A 17803-nucleotide genomic window follows, 5' to 3' on the forward strand; every position below is an offset into this window, starting at 1 on the left:
TTAGAGAGGCTCTCAACCTGAGGACTCCACAAAAACCTCGCTTCACACTTTGGATAAAATAGGAATACCTGCTTTTGAAACAGATGGAGTTCCTGCTTAAACCAGAGGACAGCCTGGCAGGGGAAGGCTGCTGAAGTGGAACCAGCTGACTCTGGCCAGCCAACAATGATGGAGAAAGGCTCAGAAGCCTGAGAGAAGTGGTTTCCTCCGACCCTCCTGCTGCCATGAGTGTCTCTGGCTCTCGGTGCATGCTGAGGGCAAAGCTCCTTCCCACTTTCCTTGCTGCTCCCTTGCTGTCCCTCTCCCCCAGAGCTGCACCCCAGCAGCTCCCACAGCTCCTGCACTGACCCTTTTCCCCTGCCCTGCTCCCCCCTCACACAGATTCATTGTCCTGTGGCAAAACGACAGCAAGAAAAATACACGGGCAAGACTTGCGTTCATTCATAACAGGGAGAAATGAACAAAGATCTCACTCCACATCCAGTTCAGCAAAGGAATGATGTTTCAGGTCAGAACTGCTGGGACTCCACTTGGATCAGCTGGAAACAACCTGCAGCTTTCCTGCCCAGGGCAAAGCTGCACAAAGCCACCAGGGCCCCTGTGTGTCCACACGCACCAGAGCACTGAGCAAACACACCCAGGGACACAGAGTGTGCCCCAGCATGTCCCCGCTCCTGCCATCGCATACCAGAGACACAGACGTGTGCCCCAGCATGTCCCCTGTCCTGCCATCGCATACCAGAGACACAGAGTGTGCCCCAGCATGTCCCCGCTCCTGCCATCGCATACCAGAGACACAGAGTGTGCCCCTGTGTGTCCCCAGTCCTGCCATCGCATACCAGAGACACAGACGTGTCCCCCTGTGTGTCCCCAGTCCTGCCATCGCATACCAGAGACACAGACGTGTCCCCCTGTGTGTCCCCGCTCCTGCCATCGCATACCAGAGACACAGATGTGTGCCCCTGTGTGTCCCCAGTCCTGCCATCGCATACCAGAGACACAGACGTGTCCCCCTGCGTGTCCCCAGTCCTGCCATCGCATACCAGAGACACAGACGTGTGCCCCAGCATCTCCCCAGTCCTGCCATCGCATACCAGAGACACAGACATGTCCCTCTGCGTGTCCCCTCTCCTGCCATCCCACACCCAGAGACACAGACGTGTCCCACACCCACAGACGTGTCCCCAGTCCTGCCATCCCACACCCAGAGACACAGACGTGTCCCCCTGTGTGTCCCCGCTCCTGCCATCGCATACCAGAGACACAGATGTGTCCCACACCCACAGACGTGTCCCCCTGCGTGTCCCCAGTCCTGCCATCCCACACCCAGAGACACAGACGTGTCCCACACCCACAGACGTGTCCCCCTGTGTGTCCCCAGTCCTGCCATCGCATACCAGAGACACAGACGTGTCCCACACCCACAGACGTGTCCCCCTGCGTGTCCCCTCTCCTGCCATCGCATACCAGAGACACAGACGTGTGCCCCAGCATCTCCCCAGTCCTGCCATCGCATACCAGAGACACAGACATGTCCCTCTGCGTGTCCCCTCTCCTGCCATCCCACACCCAGAGACACAGACGTGTCCCACACCCACAGACGTGTCCCCAGTCCTGCCATCCCACTCCCAGAGACACAGACGTGTCCCACACCCACAGACGTGTCCCCCTGCGTGTCCCCTCTCCTGCCATCGCATACCAGAGACACAGATGTGTGCCCCTGTGTGTCCCCGCTCCTGCCATCGCATACCAGAGACACAGAGTGTGCCCCAGCATGTCCCCGCTCCTGCCATCGCATACCAGAGACACAGACGTGTCCCACACCCACAGACGTGTCCCCCTGCATGTCCCCTCTCCTGCCATCCCACACCCAGAGACACAGACGTGTCCCACACCCACAGACGTGTCCCCCTGCGTGTCCCCTGTCCTGCCCCAGGAAAAGGTGTGGAGTTGCTCTTTGCAGGACTCACATGGACAAGGAAGGGCTTGAAAACTCTGCAATCACAGTTCCTCAGCCAGCCACCAACAAAGCTGAAATCCTGCTCCAGACACAAACCCCGCTCAGATAAGCTGAGTCCAGAGCCTGTGGGCGAGTTCCCCTGGCTCCTGGACAGGCACATGGGAAGAGCCCCGCTGGAAGGGGCTGATGCTTCTGCCTGGCACCACACCTGCCTCGGGGCTGTTCCTGGTGAGCAGCTGCAGAGGGGACGCTGTGTGCCCGTGCCTGGGACACGAGGTGTCACAGGAGTGCACTGGGCTGTGCTGCAGCTTGAACACTCAATTCCATGCTTTCAATCACTGTGTTACAATACTTCTGCATCAAAGATAACGTCTTGCTTTTATTGCTTACATATTTTCACACTCTAAAAGTTACTTATAGTTTCCTCTATTTCATGAAACATATTACTGTTACTTCTTTCTCTTGTTACAATATGAAAACTCTTATATAAAATCATAAAGTTAAGCAAACAGAATACTGTATTTAAAGCAATTTGAAAATAGTTACATCTGCAAACCAATTCTAAAACTAAGTGAAACAAAAGTTGAAGTACCTTTATATGTAAAGTTCAACATGCTCTTAAAATTATTTTATAGCAACAGCATTGCCATTTATGTATAACTGCTGCAATATTACCTTTTTTCCCTGATGGGCTGTCTTTTTATTTCTTAAGCAGTCAGCAGCTGATTTACCATTTGTTTCTTTGGTTCTACCTCAAAGGAAGAAGAACCCAGCTCTTGAAAATCTGAATGGCTTGAATCAGCAACAAAAAGTAGTAGGTGGAACACATACTCGTCTCTCTGGAGTTTCCACCATACATATTTTACTACCTACTCAGTTGGAAAACACTTGAGAAGGTGATAAAACAAAAGAAAGATGAAAACATAAAGCTTGAATGAATTCAGTAGAATTTGGTATTGCCAATCCATGACCAATATCTGCCAGAATTGTTGATATATAATATCTATGTGCACTAAAGAAGCAAAATAATAATAATAATAATAATAATAATAATAATAATAATAATAATAATAATAATAATAATAATAATAATAATAATAATAATAATAATAATAATAATAATAATAATAATAATTTTATACTTTTTTCCTCTCTCTCATTCACCCTTCTCTAGCATTAAATAAGGCTCCTCTTGTCTTTACCCCTTGAAATGTTCTGCACTAATTTATACCTTTCTGTCTGCTCCACATTTACATTTTATGGTGATTAAACATTTTTAATCTTCTTTTTAAGATCTACCTCCACTTGAGTTTTGGAAATCCTCACTTCATATCTTTTTGTTTGGCTTTTTTTTCTGGATCAGCCTTCCCGTCTCATTTAATCACACAAATTCTTCATTGCCCCCAGGATTATGTAATGAGTTTGGGTGAATTTCCTCAAGGCAGTAAAACACAAATTTTTCCTGTCTTTTGAGGAAGTAGAATCCACACATACTTTGCATCCCTGGTCTGAACAAAGTCCCCACATTGACATAAACACATCCAAATCCCAGTACAGCTATGATAAACTTTCATATTTGACCCCCTCTGGCTGAAATAAATATGGTCACTGAATTTCAAAAGCATTCACATTACAAATAAAACAAAAATCATACCTTTAACTGAATTTGTGCAGAGGCCATTTTTGCCTCTGCAGCAAGTTCATACAGATGTTCGTAGTCAACAGGTTTGTACTTCTGGCTGCAAAGAGCATTTCTGGCAGGAACCATCAAATTGTCTAGTTATCATATAAAACACACAAGGACATTTCAATTTCTCGAGAAATAATTTAAGTGCAAGGCATAAAATGAAAGCTCTATAGGTAGAAATCAGAACCAATGTTTTCAACACTAGAAGTTTTCATACCAATATTGTTAGTTGGTGAATGACAATTTGAAACAAACAAACTAATATACTAACATCAAAATTATATAAGAAACAGTAACCAGTTGTCTGTTTACAAAAAGTTAATTTGACAAGTTTTTAGTTTACATGTGAATTTAGTTATGAATTCATTTTAAACTGCATTTACAGGCATTGTAATAACTTCTAATACAGATATACCTAAGTTTCAATAAATGCATCCTTCTTGCACTGATTGGAAAACTGCCCCAATGTTTTTTGCAACCTATGGGTTGAGCAACAGGAGTAGTTTTTTTTCTGGAAGGTATAAAATTGAGGTACAATTACAATTGCAGATGAACTACCTGAACTTTTGCCCCGGCACTGTGAAGCCCTCGTGCACAGATACTCAGTCATTCTACATAAGCCAGGAGGCTTACAGGGATCAGGGATGGGCATTTCCTCACAACCTCTGCTTTAGTTTTCCTTAGTAGTAAAATTGGCCCTTGTGTTTCACATTCCCTGCTAAGCTCTGTGGCTGCAAGTGCTGTGCCTGGCATGTGGCTTTGCAGAGGGGTAAAAGGTAAAATAAATCCTGCAGAGCCATCCCACGGTCCTCCTTCAGGCCTCCCCCAGGATTTTCATTTGCTGCATGCCTACACGAAGCTGACAGCACCTCTCCAGATGATGCCTCATGGGGAAGGGTTTTTCCAAGTTCCCCTGCCCTGGGACAGACAGAGACTGGGCACCGAATGGATGGAGTAGCCCTGGGGAGAGCAACTTGGGGATCCTGTGGGCAAAAAAACTGGGCATGAACTGGCAAGGAGCCCAGCAAGCCAGCCTGGGCCTGGCCTGCAGGAGAGGCAGTGTGGAATTTAGTTATTAATTCATTTTATGAATGGTGCCAGGGAAGGTGCTCTGCCCCTCTGCTCTGCACCTGGACCTGCAGAGACCAACTCTCAGCCCCAGGACCCGGGCACAGGGGGACAGAACCTGGCCCAGAGACCGAGGAAACGGGCTGGAACATTTCTCCTGTGAAGACAGGCTCAGAGAGGTGGGGATGTCTGCCTAGAGAAGACTCCAGGGAAACTTTATTGCAGCCTCTTGGTATGTCAAGGGGGCTTCTATGGGAAACAGAAAGGCTCCTCACCAGGATCTGTAGGTGACAGCCTGAGGGACAACAGGTGCAGCCTGAAAGGAGGGTGGGTACAGACAGGGACTAAAGCAGGAATTGCTCCTGGCAGGGTGGGCAGCCCTGGCACAGGTGCCCAGAGCAGCTGGGGCTGCCCCTGGATCCCTGGCAGTGCCCCAGGCCAGGCTGGACCCTGGGGCTGGGAGCACCTGGGGCAGGGGAAGGTGTCCCTGCCACGGCAGGGTGGGATGAAATGGGCTTTAAGGTCCCTTCAAACTCAGACCATAACCAGGGTGCTATAACAGCTCCTACATGAAGCTATTGATTGCAGAGGGTTTCATAAAGAGTCAAGAAAACAATTAAACTTAAACATGATAGCATACATACCTCCACCACTATTCCTATGATCTAAAAACAATGCTCCATGGCCCAGTTCATCCATTTTTATTTTTTATGTATTTTTTATACCTGTTGAGAAACAAACATAGGTTTTGAGAATACCAACATTGTGGATGCAATCTAAAAACACTTTCAAAAATATCTATTGTTTTTTGAGAAGAGGTACATCTCACTAAAAATGTAATTAGACAGAAATTCCTCCAGTTTATCTATCTTTCATTTTAGGAGGTATTTCATGTGTCTCATACCATTAAGTAGCCAGGAAAAGAAAATACTATTTCCTTGATGAATTTGTAATGCTGTGACATAGCTCATCTATTCTTTGCTTTATGCTTTTCAAAATACGAGTCCCTCAATCCAAATGTCAGATCAGGTTTTGAGGTGTTCTTTGCTTTATAGAAATTAAGCCTGAAAAGATCAGTCTTTCCTATTTTGGAGACTGCCCAGGTCCCTTTAACCCCTCTGTAGTAACACCTGTGAAACCAGGGCAGTTGTTTGGGCAGCAGTGCCTCAGCTCTTGGTGAGCAGCATCTATCAAACATCCACATTATCATGGGTCAAATGGGATGTGTCAGATGCACTAAGTTACACAACACAGTAAAAAATCTCTTGTATGTGTCAGACCCCTTCCTTTCAATTAAGCCTGCATTGGTGTCACCCCAGGTCTGGCATTGAAATAAAGGCAATAGATCCACCTGAGGTGTTTCAGCTGAGCTGAACCAACAGCTGAGTCCCACCAGAAAGGAAAGGCCCATGAACCCCCTCCCTCAAACCCAGCCATACTGTGCCCAAATTTCATACACACAAAATTCCATCTCTTTGTCGTACCTTTGACATTTGCCTGGTCCCACAGCAAGCAGCAATACAGCAAATAGTAGAGCAGCAAAATTTGTTCATTTGTGGAGTTATTTCCTCACTGTTCTAGTGAGATGAACTGGTTTATTCCTACAAATTCCAAGGATGGCACAATGCAACAGGAAGGTGGGAAGGAAGACCAGCAGAAGAAATGAAAAGGGGACTACTCTGACAGAGAGCTATTAATGTCAGTCAAATAAAAACGTGAAACTGCAACTGGAGACAGTTTACAGTGTACTTTGCTGTGAGCTGTTTGACACTCTGCATCCAGCCCTCTGCTACAGACAGTCAGCCTTCCTCTGCCTGCTTTTTGTGGCTTCTGATCATCTGAGCACTGCTTCTACCAATAAACTTGGGAAGGGAGTACTACAGTGACCCTCATCTACACCATATAATGAAGGCAAAAATAACACTGATAGAAAATTGGGAGTACTCAAGAGCTCTAAGAAGATTGGATCCATCACAGGCACTTCCCTCTATTAAAACCTTTTATTACTGTTCCCTGTGCAGCTGCCGCACCAGCGTCACTCTCCTGTGCTACGCATTTGGGGAACCATCATCCTAATCTGGGTCCATCTGGCCAGCTTTAAATGACAAGCTCCGAACACAAGACACGCTGTCCTTTTTGAAAAATAACTATGGATACTAGAAAGATTAGCAGCAGCAGAGCTACCCCTCTGGGTTATTTATTTGTTCATTTGGCAAATTGTTAATATCTTCTTTCTACTGACATGTTTCTGATTTAACGTCAGTATTTGAGCAAAACTTCACACATATTAACCTTAGCTTCACCTCCTTCCACAAGAAACCAGGAATACATCTCGAGAACAGAACTGAGGCAAAAAATTTACTGGCCATTTTCTGTAAATTTAGGGCTACAGTATTTGATGAACCAAATCCTTAATCCCTTCTAGCCAACCCATTTCTCTCTTCCACAATGATGTCATATGTTTGTATTTGATCTCAGCCTTTCACAGGCATTATCTTCTGTTATTAAACATTATGAACTAACTAAAACACTGAAAGTGAATGCTAAGATGGTTCTGGAAAAGGACAAGATCCATATAAATAATCTGCATTTTATCTCCAGTAACCAATAAACATACTAATCAAAATGATGAAAATACTGCTAGCTATATTTATTTCTGCTTTAATGCAGATATAGTCAGAAACCGCTCAGATACTACAGAAGTCCATTTAAGCCCAAATTCCAATACCCCGCCTCAAAGCTTTGCTCAAACTTCATTGCAGGCTCTAGGCTGGGAGTCTTGATGCATCTTAAAAAGAAAAAGTGCATAAGATCAACCAGCCACCAGGCAGAAGTCCCTGTACATAGAAATCTGTCCCCCAAGAATGCCAGGTCAGCTCTGCCTACAGCCAACCACAGCTAAATCTTTTAGCAGCAGTAAAAAGCACAAGGTTTATCAAATCTCTTTTTCTGCTCCTTAGACAATTTAGTATTTCACTATTCACTGAACTCTTTTAGGCAATAAAAATGTAGTCTCTTAAAAGATTTCATCTCCAATTGAACCTAACTCTTCAGTACATTCTTAATGTGAGCCCTTGCTGGTATCTGAGGTATGTGACCTATGTTTATTCTTACATATGCAAATAGCCAATATTGAGGCAAGCCTCTCCTTCCTTTCATTTAAATAGAAATTAAACTCCCCAGTGTCAGCCAGCATTCCTGGAAGAAGCCAAGCCTGGTGCCTGCCACATACTGCTCCTGGGGATGAGTCAGGTCCAGCCCAGGCCCCAGTTCCACAGGTGAGTGCTCCCAGTGAGTTCAGCCAGTGATTTTAAAAGTCTAACTCCACTGTCTCCATTCAACAAGTTGTTTGCATACATAAACCTTTGCAGATCTGGGTCACCAGTGCCATTTTCCCTCCCAGCTAAAGTGCTGCAGAGCCCTGGGACAGCAGGTGCCACACTCCTCTCCATGGCTCACCTGATGTCCTGCTGGGGCTACACCACCGAGAGCCAGAGCTGAACCAGACTTGCTGAGAGCAGCATCAGCAGCAGCTGGGATTATACATTACAGCAGAGGTTCCTAGAAAATACAAACTCAGGAAAAATCCCCAAACTCAGAAGTCCCTTATTCTCAGTGCTCTCTTTTGAATATCTGGCTATGTCTTGAACATTTTGTGGAAGGCTTTTTAAAAGATTTTAAAGTTTAATGGAAATGTTAATCGCTTAGTTACTGCATGTTTTCATTTAAAGAAAAAGCATATTAATATGCAGTTGTTGAACCCTCTGATCCTAATTATTGTTAAGGAAAAGAGGCAAAGATTCACTCCCATTGTAGGGTGTGGAGTACAAATAACAAACAAATAATGAGCTTGATCCCTTAATCAGATCCTTTCTCTTCTAGTTGAACTAACTATCTGAAAATGGCACCCATCCAGAATGTGTTAATCTTGCAGCAGGCAATCCTTTCCACAGGAAGAAAATACACAGTATAATACTTCTATCATTCGGTGCCAAAACAGTTTCTAGAAAAATCCCATTGATTGTAATTTAAATTTACATTCCCCTAAAGAAAGAATTATAGCTCTCTTTGAAATAAAGTCAAGTCTCAGAAATTATATGTTCCCAAAAGAGACACAGTCCTTTTTGTCTATGATAATCTCATTACTTCCTCATTAAGTAAAACTTAATCCAAATTAGGAAGATCAATTTGAGTAACACTTAAAACAATCAGCTTCATGGACTGCTCTGTCACACTGCAGGGGTAGGGAATAGCTCATCTGCTTTCTGAGGATCTGCACATCACAAGGGAACTCTATTTCCCCTCCATTCTTAGAAAATCCAAGAGAAAATAAACTTTAGGAACACTTAGAAAAAACAAGCAGATAAAAAGAGGAAGTAAATGCTTTAGAAGTTGGTAAGTTGACACAAAAAGGGTAGGAAATGAAGTCACCATGTCACCTTGGATCAAGTGAGTCAGCTGGCATTTCATGTTGTTTTGTTTCAAAGAAAACGTGCGCAATCCATTTTCAGTGACCAGACGCAGCTGGCCTGCTGCAGTGAGCACACCTGGCAATTGCAAGGTTTAAATGAAAGAGCGTGAAATGAGAGCATGCTCTGAGTAGTTAATCATAGAACATTTGGGGTTGGATCTTAAAGCTCCTGCAGCTTCACCCCTGCCATGGCAGGGACACCTTCCCCTGCCCCAGGGTCCAGCCTGGCCTGGGGCACTGCCAGGGATCCAGGGGCAGCCCCAGCTCCTTTGGGCAATTCCTGGCATGTGCCTGCACAAACCTGGACAAAGTCCAGCTTTGCTGAGCTAAAGGCAAAAATTCTGGGGCATCATTTACAGACTTCTGTAACACAAGAGATTTGCAGAATTCTGTCACATGTTGCTTTTATTAATGTTCTATTTTGATTTCTATTTATTACCTCCATGTACAACAAAAGCTAGGAAATGAAACAATATGCATGAATATATGAAAGAATGATTGGAAGACATGAGGCTGAGTTATCCATTACAGGACCCTAAAATTTTCTCCGTTACTTAAGACATGATAAACGTTTAGTTAAATTGACCTGTGACTGCCTGGCCCCTAAAGCATACCTGCTATTGGCTAGTCTGTGTGCAAAGGCTTGTTTGGAATGGTGCAGCAAGCAACTCACCCCTCTGCTGCCCTGCATGCATTAGAAAAAACACTTAAATCTATAGAATTCACTTAGCACAACAGAAGCAAAGATGCTGTTACACAAAACTGCAGAGAATCAACATTTCCTGCAATACAACAAAGTACCTGGGCTTTGCACTTCTTATCAAGAGGCAGGGTTTGCACTGCACCACAGGAACTGCAGAAACAGATTTCACATGTAACACCACTGGGCCAGTGGAATGAGGATGCAATTTTACAGGCAGGGTTAATTAAGGAGCTAGACCTCAAAAGGAGCTGCAGCAGATCAGTGTGTTCTGCAAGAAGCATCACACGTACTAAACCATCAGATACTGAAATAGTCAATACCTAGTAGTAGCAGAAGTTCAATGGAAGACAGTTTAAGAAGCTCAGAGCAGGTTGAAGCCACTGAGTCACTTTAAAAGGAAAAAAAGAAGAACAAAAACATACTGAAGACTGGACTTAAAAAAATCTGTGCAACATATTTAATAACTGGATTCCAGCTGTTAAATGACAGCCCCATTGCTCTTCAGATAAACCAGCCAACGTGATTTTGTTTCCATTGCTGCAAAATGCAGAATTGGAAATACACAGTTTGAGAGTCATGATACCTTTATTTTCTATATCTAGAAAATATAGGTCTCAGATTTTGTCAAAGCAAGAAGGGAAACAGGAGTCAGGTTCCTTATTTAAGGAATTAAAAAGGTAATTTTAAGTTGTCCTCACCTTCTGCGCTTGCCTCTGCCTTTACCTTTGCCTTCTGTGTAGTATTTTTAATGAAAGTATTTCCTCCTACCCCATTTTCATGCTAGCTTTGTTACTGATGTTTTTTACTTAAACCCCAATCTGTATGGAAGGGTTCCCTGCCCCACTGCTGGAGGCCTCTTCCTCACAGCCCTGCTGACAGACCAATTTCTGCACGCATTTCCTAATGAACTGCAGGCAGAAGTCAGCTGGCTGAGTTTATGTTGCTGGCAGCACACTTTAGCAGTGCTTCAAGAACACGAGACTCTGTCTGGATAAGCCCAGTTTCTCCTTAAGCCAAGACACTTTTCCCTGTTTAAGCCAGAGGAGCAGCGGCTGTCTGGAGCTGCAGCCCTTTGCACACCGACACTCCAGAGCAATCCTGCATCTCCCCTGCCTGAGCTGCAGGTGGGACACACAGCAGGGCAAACCCCAGGGGCAGAGAGGGCCCCGAGGGCCCTGCGAGGCAGCACTGGCACCAACGACTCCGTGGCACTGTCCTTTAGCCAGCACAGATGATTTTTGTCTGAGCAGGGTACTGGGAGTCAGAGCACAACGTTTGTCTGCAGCCTGTGAGAGACAAGCCAGAGGGACAGATAATTCATGTGATTTAGGAGCCACTGCAGCTTATTTTGTCAGGAGCATCAGTATCATTTTGTACAGCTTTTGCCAGCTCTGCTAGGCCAAATTCCCAGAGTTATGTGCAGGGAAGCATTTGGCACAACTTCGCTTTAAATTATTGCATAATGTTGTCTGATATCTTACTACAAAAAGCAACTCATTCTTGTCTGGGGCCTCTCAGTCACAGCCATCAGAAATGTACAGTCCATAAACATGAATTAAACAATCTTTCTGCATATACATTCTCTTTGTTGCCTCCTTATTCAGAAGTATCTCTGGATTTCAGCCTGACATTCTGTATCCCTGGTCTGGTAAGAAACATTACAATTTGGTTAATTTCTCAACATTTTTTCCAGCCTCATAGACAAACTAGTAAGAAGATCGGTCATTTTTTGTTCAGCAACTGTAGTTGGTGGAAATGGCAAAGGATTTTAGCAGATCTTCCCCTGTCCTTGAGCAGATAGAAGTACCTGCATTGCCCAGAGCTGGGGGGCTGAGAGATTTTTTATTTCTTTGTTAGTGGGCTTTGGGGAGAGTTCCTGTGGGCTTTGGTTGTTTTTTGGTTTGTTTTGGGGTTTTTTAACATGACAATTACAAGCTTAGGACCCGAAAACCCACAGAACAGACCAGCTGCTGATGACCTTGTCTTTACTGGACACCTCACTCGGCGTTTCCTGCCATCTTTTCTCCAACTCATTCTCTTGGCTGTTGCCAAGCTGCCTGCTTATTTCCAGTGCTGCAGTATCCTAGAGGAACCCTGACTTACAGGTGCACACCTGATGAAACCTGATGTCACCATTAGCTGGCTCCAGCAGCACAGCTCAGTTCAGGACATCCCTCCCCTGCTGCCCCACACACAGTACCCTCTCTGCGCTCCTGGGACCACGCTTCCAGCTGGAACAATACGCTGGGACAGGATGCACGGGGCTTGCCAAGGACAGGTGACTGAGCTACACTCAGGCCAGCAAGCTGCTGCTCCTGGAACCTCCTCCGTTCTGCTGGAACAGGGACCCAGGGCAAAAGAGGAGCCCCCACTCCCGCTGGGCATGGCTGCTTGCACATTCCTTGGCGCAGGCATCACGGGCAGCAACGGTGCTCTTTGGAAAACTGATCCAACTGAGAAAATAAGGGCACGTGTGTTGGCATCATATTGCAAAAGTTCCATACCTTCTTGGTGATTTCTCACAGGCAGCTCCTCACAGCACAGCCAACAAACTCCAGGTCTCCTCACCACCAGCTAATCCACCCTTTGTAGCACTCATCCTTATTGGACACAGCTGTGGTCTATTAAGGGCAGGCTTGTTCCTGATCTTTGGTGATTAGTACAGCTGCAACTCCTCAGGGCTGAGACTACCTTCTGCACTATCTTTATTTTCTTACATTCTATCCTCCTGGGGAAGCCGGACCAGTTCCATAATGCACTCCCTGCATGGCTGCAGGATCCTGTTGCTGGCACTGGGAAAGCTGCAGAGAAGTGTCATTACAGGGCATTATTGTCCTTCCCATGGCAGCTGGGCTTCAGCCAGAGCACAGGGCCCTGCAAGGAGGGCTGGTGGTCATGCTGAGCACTGTGCACCATCTACAATCAAATACTCCTACTTGATGCTTCAAAGCCATGCAAGAAAGAAGGAAAGCGCAAACAACCTGTCAGTATCCAATAGTTTCTCCTCAATATTTTGTTTTACCGCTGGGAAAGTGTAATATCTATCCACAGCAGAGCAGTAATTTTGAATGGCACTGTCTGAAACAGAATGTTTCTATAAAGCCCTCACTGAAAAAGCAAAATGTCAGCCCACCACTTTCCTCAGAAATATACCTGTTAGGTGCCTTACCTCCCCAGTGAAACAATAAAAAGCAGGAGAACATTTAGTGCTTTCTATACCAAATGAAATTACAGTTTCAAAATTACCCAAAATCAATTGTATTGTGATTGACTGAGTTGCTGTGACATCAACACAATAGCTTGCAGTAACTTTTGAAATCAAATTGTAGCTTTTAATGAGAGGAAAATACCCCACAAATCTAAATAACTCCCCCTGTGAACACTAAACAGCTGTTCATGGCTTGTGTTAGCCTGCCATGTCATCACTCTCTTCTCCAGGTACCTTTTTTCCCAAACCTTCATAATTTCAGTATCTGGAAGAGATTACAGTTAAAGTGGGTAGCATTAAAAAGCTTCCAGCAGAAACCAAACCACACTGCCCAGCCTCCCCCAAATAACCACCCAAAACCAAACCAACCTAATTCACAAGAATAAAACAAAAGACAGAAAAAAAAAAGATAAAAACAAAAGCAAGAAACCCACCAAGAAAGAAAGCAACACTGTTTTTGTGACAGATATTTATCACTAAAATTAAAAGATAGGCATATTAATATTCTGCAAGGGCTGTAATCATCTGTGGAACGTATACAAAGCAAGACTCGATTAAGGATTAATTTCAGGATAGATTAAACAAAGCAGAAAAACATATTAATGACTGGAAATGCTGAAGAAGCACAACAGCAGCAAAACAACTAGCAAATACCTGTTAACAGCCTTGCCATCTAAAGCACTGGAAGGCGAGCACAGTCAGTTTAAGGGGCCAGATTTAAGGCTCAAGAGAAACCAATACAGTCCCAAAGGAAAACATGAGACTGGGCTGTTAGGAATTGCAAACATAGCGGAATTATGGCTTTCCTAATGAGAATGACACAGACCATCTCACTTGCAAGTCGCATCCAGAAGAAGGTGAATAAAAGGAAAATGGACTTGTTTGCTGCCAATTTTAAAAATTATGTAAGAATTTAAGCATATATTTGACAAAGGCCACTTTCAGCAAATGGGATAAGAATTCAGAGAATCAGCCTCCGTGCAGGCCTTTGCATTGTAAAGTTAACAAGGGGTGCCTTTCCATAGCCGATGTCATCCCTGTTGGACAGGGCTGCTGCCCTGGGACACACAGCAGGCAATTAGATAATGTATTGGCTGCTCAGGGTGCCAAAACAAATACACCAGCTATGAGGGTATGACTAATACCAGACAGAATGAAACAGCTTTCCTCACTGACAGTCATTCAACAGATTTCCAAATCTGACAGAACCTCAAAATGTTACTTTCAATTCTTTCTACTTCTTTTATGCCAAAACAAACAGACTCAAGATCCCTTTCTCCTTCCCAACAGCATTTCTTACCCTTTCCCATCTCACCCCAACAGGAACTCCAAAGCACAGTCAGACTCTGCAGTGTGTGGCTCTGCAGGGATGCAGGGCACCTGGAGCAGCCTGTTCCTGATCACCTGGGACCAGCCAGAACCGGGAAGGCCTGGGGATCCTGGGGATGGCACTGTGCCACATCCTGTGGCAGGCTGTGCCTCCCACAGCCCCCACAGCGACATCCAGGAATTGTCCCTTTTACTGAGGGACAAGTGAGCTTAATCCTTTCCCAAAAGCCGTTACCTGTGAAAGCCAAGCCAGCATAATAACACCCAAATTACAGGTGAAAACCAGCTGAGACTGATTTGAAGCTAATTTAATTAATCCAGTACACCTTTGGTAGAAGCAACCTTGTAACTAAGGAAGGTCACAGTTCTCATACATCCTGCACTTTCTCTTCCATTTATTCTAGATCTAGTTAGTTCATGCTTTATCTTTCCTTCACTCCAGCTCTCCACTCTTATTTGACCCTTTCACCCCTTATTTTATTTCACATCTACTACTCTTTATTTTCCTAAGTTTCTACTGTTATTCCCCTCAGTTTCTGTTTCCCATTTCCTAGACAGAGACCACCATTTTGGTTTGGTGATATTTTATATGTAATTCACATGGTATAAATGACGAGATTTTTCAGAGCAGTGAGGACTCAAGACTCCTGTTTACAGCTGCCAAGCATTTTCCATGTGGATATCATCATAATGTAGGAGCTCCTACTGCATTATTCAAAATACAAATAATTATACAAATAGCAACAAAAACCTCAGCGATTAAATATCTTGCCAATAGCCTACGTGGTTTCCATGTAGCAGAGTACATTCCAAGTGGGAAATTCAGAGAAGGGACTATAAGAGTTTAGAGTTCACTCTCCACGTCCACCTGCCTCCTCCTCGTTACCTGCAGCTCCCTCTCAAGCAGAGGCTAACGAAGCACATAATTCTACCTGCAGCATCAGCACCAATTAAGCCACATCACGAGTTCACGTGCCCTTATGCCTAAAATAAAACTACGGTTCACCCCATCAAACAGTAAACCGAAAAACGGAGCTGGATGGAAAACAGACACGAGTTACAATGTGGACACTTTTTCCACGTTCCTTTACAGCAGGCTTTCTACACCATCCGCATCTATGCAATAGGGGAAGAGAGTGAGAAACAACCTCTTGAATCAGCGAGAGCTGCTGATTCAAGTGGCCATTTGGCTTTGGCTCCTCTGAGCCATTTACAGCGTCATTCAATGAAGTGGAGAGTGTCGATCGCTATCGTACCTGCGGGGCGGGAGGAGAGACTAAGTAAATGGAAAACCAGTCACACCTGGGCTAGAGCGGGACAGTCTGTTCGGGAAGGAGAGGAATGGTCTCAGCCAGATCCCCGAGACACACGGAGAGGGTGAGTCCAGGACAGGCATGGGATGCAAAAAGTTGATCAAGCATTTAAAACGCCCAAAGCCTCTTATTGAACTGTTTTACGGCGATTTTAGGGATATTGGCTTTTCTTTTCTACGTCTATGATTCCTCACACGCCATCAAGAGAGATCAGCTGCTATTGGAAGCTTAAAATGGTAGGATGTTAAAACCCTATGGGAAAACGTTTTTCCATCTTTCCCAAACACCTGGACTTAGCCCGTCGGGTCTGAGCAGCGCCGCGGGCTGTGCGTTCTGGCGGTACCGGGACACCGCAGGTCACAGGAGCGGCAGGTCGGGCAGGACCGCGGGCAGCCAGCCGCTCCCAGCTCCCTGCCCAAGCAGGGCCGTCCCGCAGCCCGTGGCACACGGTGACGGGCAGACGGGCCCGGCTCTGCGGCTCGGCGAAGCCCCCGAGCTCGGGGCTGCTCCCCGCCCCGCTCCCGCGGCGGCTCCTTCGGCGGGACAGGAGGCGGCCGGCACCGCAGGGCGGGCACGCCCGGCGACCGCGGGCACCCCGCACCGGCCATTGTGCAACCGGTTGCTCCATCCATGCGCTCACACACCGCTCGCCCCCGCTGCGCTCGGACACTCACCGCGACGGGTCCGGCGGGTGGCGCAGGAGCAGCCCCCCGTCCCCACGGGCTGTCCCGGCGGAGCCGCCCCAGGCAGGGGTGGGGTCGGGTCGGGTCGGGTTGGGTCCGGTCCCGTCCGGTCCGTCCCGTCCCATCCGCGCCGTCTCCCCCGCACGGCATCGGTAACCACGGTAACCTCAAGTCGCGCCGCCATTGGCGGGTTTAACGCGGAGCAGCAGCCAATGGGGCGCCGCCCCAGGCCGCGCCTGGCCAATGGTGGTGGGCGCCGGGCCGGGCGGCGCGTGACGCGGCGCGCGGGCGGGGCGGGGCTGGCGGAGCGGGCGGCGGGGCCGCCACCATGGAGACCCCGGGGTAGGGCGGGCGCGCCCGGCGGGGCCGCGGGGCCGCTCCGCGCGGTGAGTGCGGGGCACGGGGGAGCCGCGGGCTGGGGCTGCCGCGCGGGAGGGGCGAGGGGGCGGCGGGGTGCGGTGAGGCGGGCGGCAAGGGAGGCGAGGCGGCGTACCCCGCCGGGGTATCGGGGCCGTAGAGCCGTCGTCTCGGGCGGCCCCGCGGGCGGAGCGCCGCGCACTCTCCGTGCCCGCGGGGCCGCCCGGAGCCCGGTGGAGCCGCCCGGAGGGGCCCTGCGGGCGGAGGTGCCGCCGCCCGGCCCCTGCCCCGGGCGCCGCGCGGCACCGGGCGGGAGTGCGGAGCCCGGGCCCGCCGGTGTCCGCGGCCGCGCCGTGTGCGCAGAGTGTGCGCGGTGCCGCGCTGGGAGCTGCGAGCCCGGCGGAGCCGCTGCGGGCAGGGCCACCGGGCCTCGCCGTGCCCGCAGCGCCGCGCAGCCCCGGGCGCGGGGCCGGGCGGGGACACGGCGGGGGATGGCGGGGTCGGCGGAGCGGGCAGGGGGAGCCGGCAGCGCCGGGCCCTGCGCGCCCCGTGTGCCCGGACCGGCGGCCGCGGGGCCCAGCGTCCGCCCCGGTGTTCCTCGGAGTGCCAGGCTTCGGCTGCCGCCCCGGTGCCGGGCGTGCCGGGCCCCGCTGCCGTCGCGGTGTTCCCTGCGCGGGGTTTAAATATGGATTTTTCACTCTTCGTGTGACCGCGGAACGAGCCGCGCTCCCGTCGCCGAGTACCGGGAGCCGCGGAGCATCCTCGGCCCGCGCACCGGGAGCACGGCTCGTGGGGTTGTAGTAACTTGTGGCGGTGTTTTCTCCCCCGGCTCCGATCGCACACGCGGCGCTGGCAGCGGGGCAGCACGTGCGGGGTGTGGGCGCGGCGGGGACAGCGGTGGCCCGCGGGGACAGGTGGCCGTGCCCGGCTGGCCGTGCCTCGGGCACGCTGCAGTGTGTGCGAGAACAGAAAGTGCTCTGCAGGTGCCGGTTACCGAGTGCGACTGCCGTGGCTTGGGCTGGGA

The 17803-nt window shown here is 48.1% G+C and overlaps 2 protein-coding genes across 5 annotated transcripts in view; one reads left to right on the forward strand and one right to left on the reverse strand.

Annotated features, from left to right (window-relative positions):
- Positions 1–16492, reverse strand: part of CCDC148 (coiled-coil domain containing 148) — a 48839-nt gene extending 32347 nt beyond the window's left edge. For 3 of the 4 annotated variants that reach the window (XM_054515474.1, XM_054515475.1, XM_036387043.1), the window contains exons 1-3: positions 16414–16487; positions 5360–5440; positions 3615–3736 (exon numbers count right to left, since the gene is read on the reverse strand). In XM_054515474.1, coding sequence (XP_054371449.1) covers positions 3615–3736; positions 5360–5414 — 177 coding nt within the window. In that variant the 5' untranslated portion in view covers positions 5415–5440; positions 16414–16487. Of the gene's footprint in view, positions 1–3614; positions 3737–5359; positions 5441–8174; positions 8277–16413 lie in introns of all 4 variants that reach the window. The other variant, XM_036387044.1, reaches the window with a different exon arrangement.
- A 232-nt stretch (positions 16493–16724) lies between these two features.
- PKP4 (plakophilin 4) overlaps positions 16725–17803 on the forward strand; it is a 69014-nt gene continuing 67935 nt past the window's right edge. Inside the window, exon 1 of the mRNA XM_054515395.1 lies at positions 16725–16808. The gene's annotated coding sequence lies outside the window, so the exon portion shown is untranslated. The remainder of the gene's footprint in view (positions 16809–17803) is intronic.

This window comes from Molothrus ater, chromosome 7 (genome assembly GCF_012460135.2).
Source record: "Molothrus ater isolate BHLD 08-10-18 breed brown headed cowbird chromosome 7, BPBGC_Mater_1.1, whole genome shotgun sequence".
Classification (NCBI taxonomy): domain Eukaryota; kingdom Metazoa; phylum Chordata; class Aves; order Passeriformes; family Icteridae; genus Molothrus; species Molothrus ater.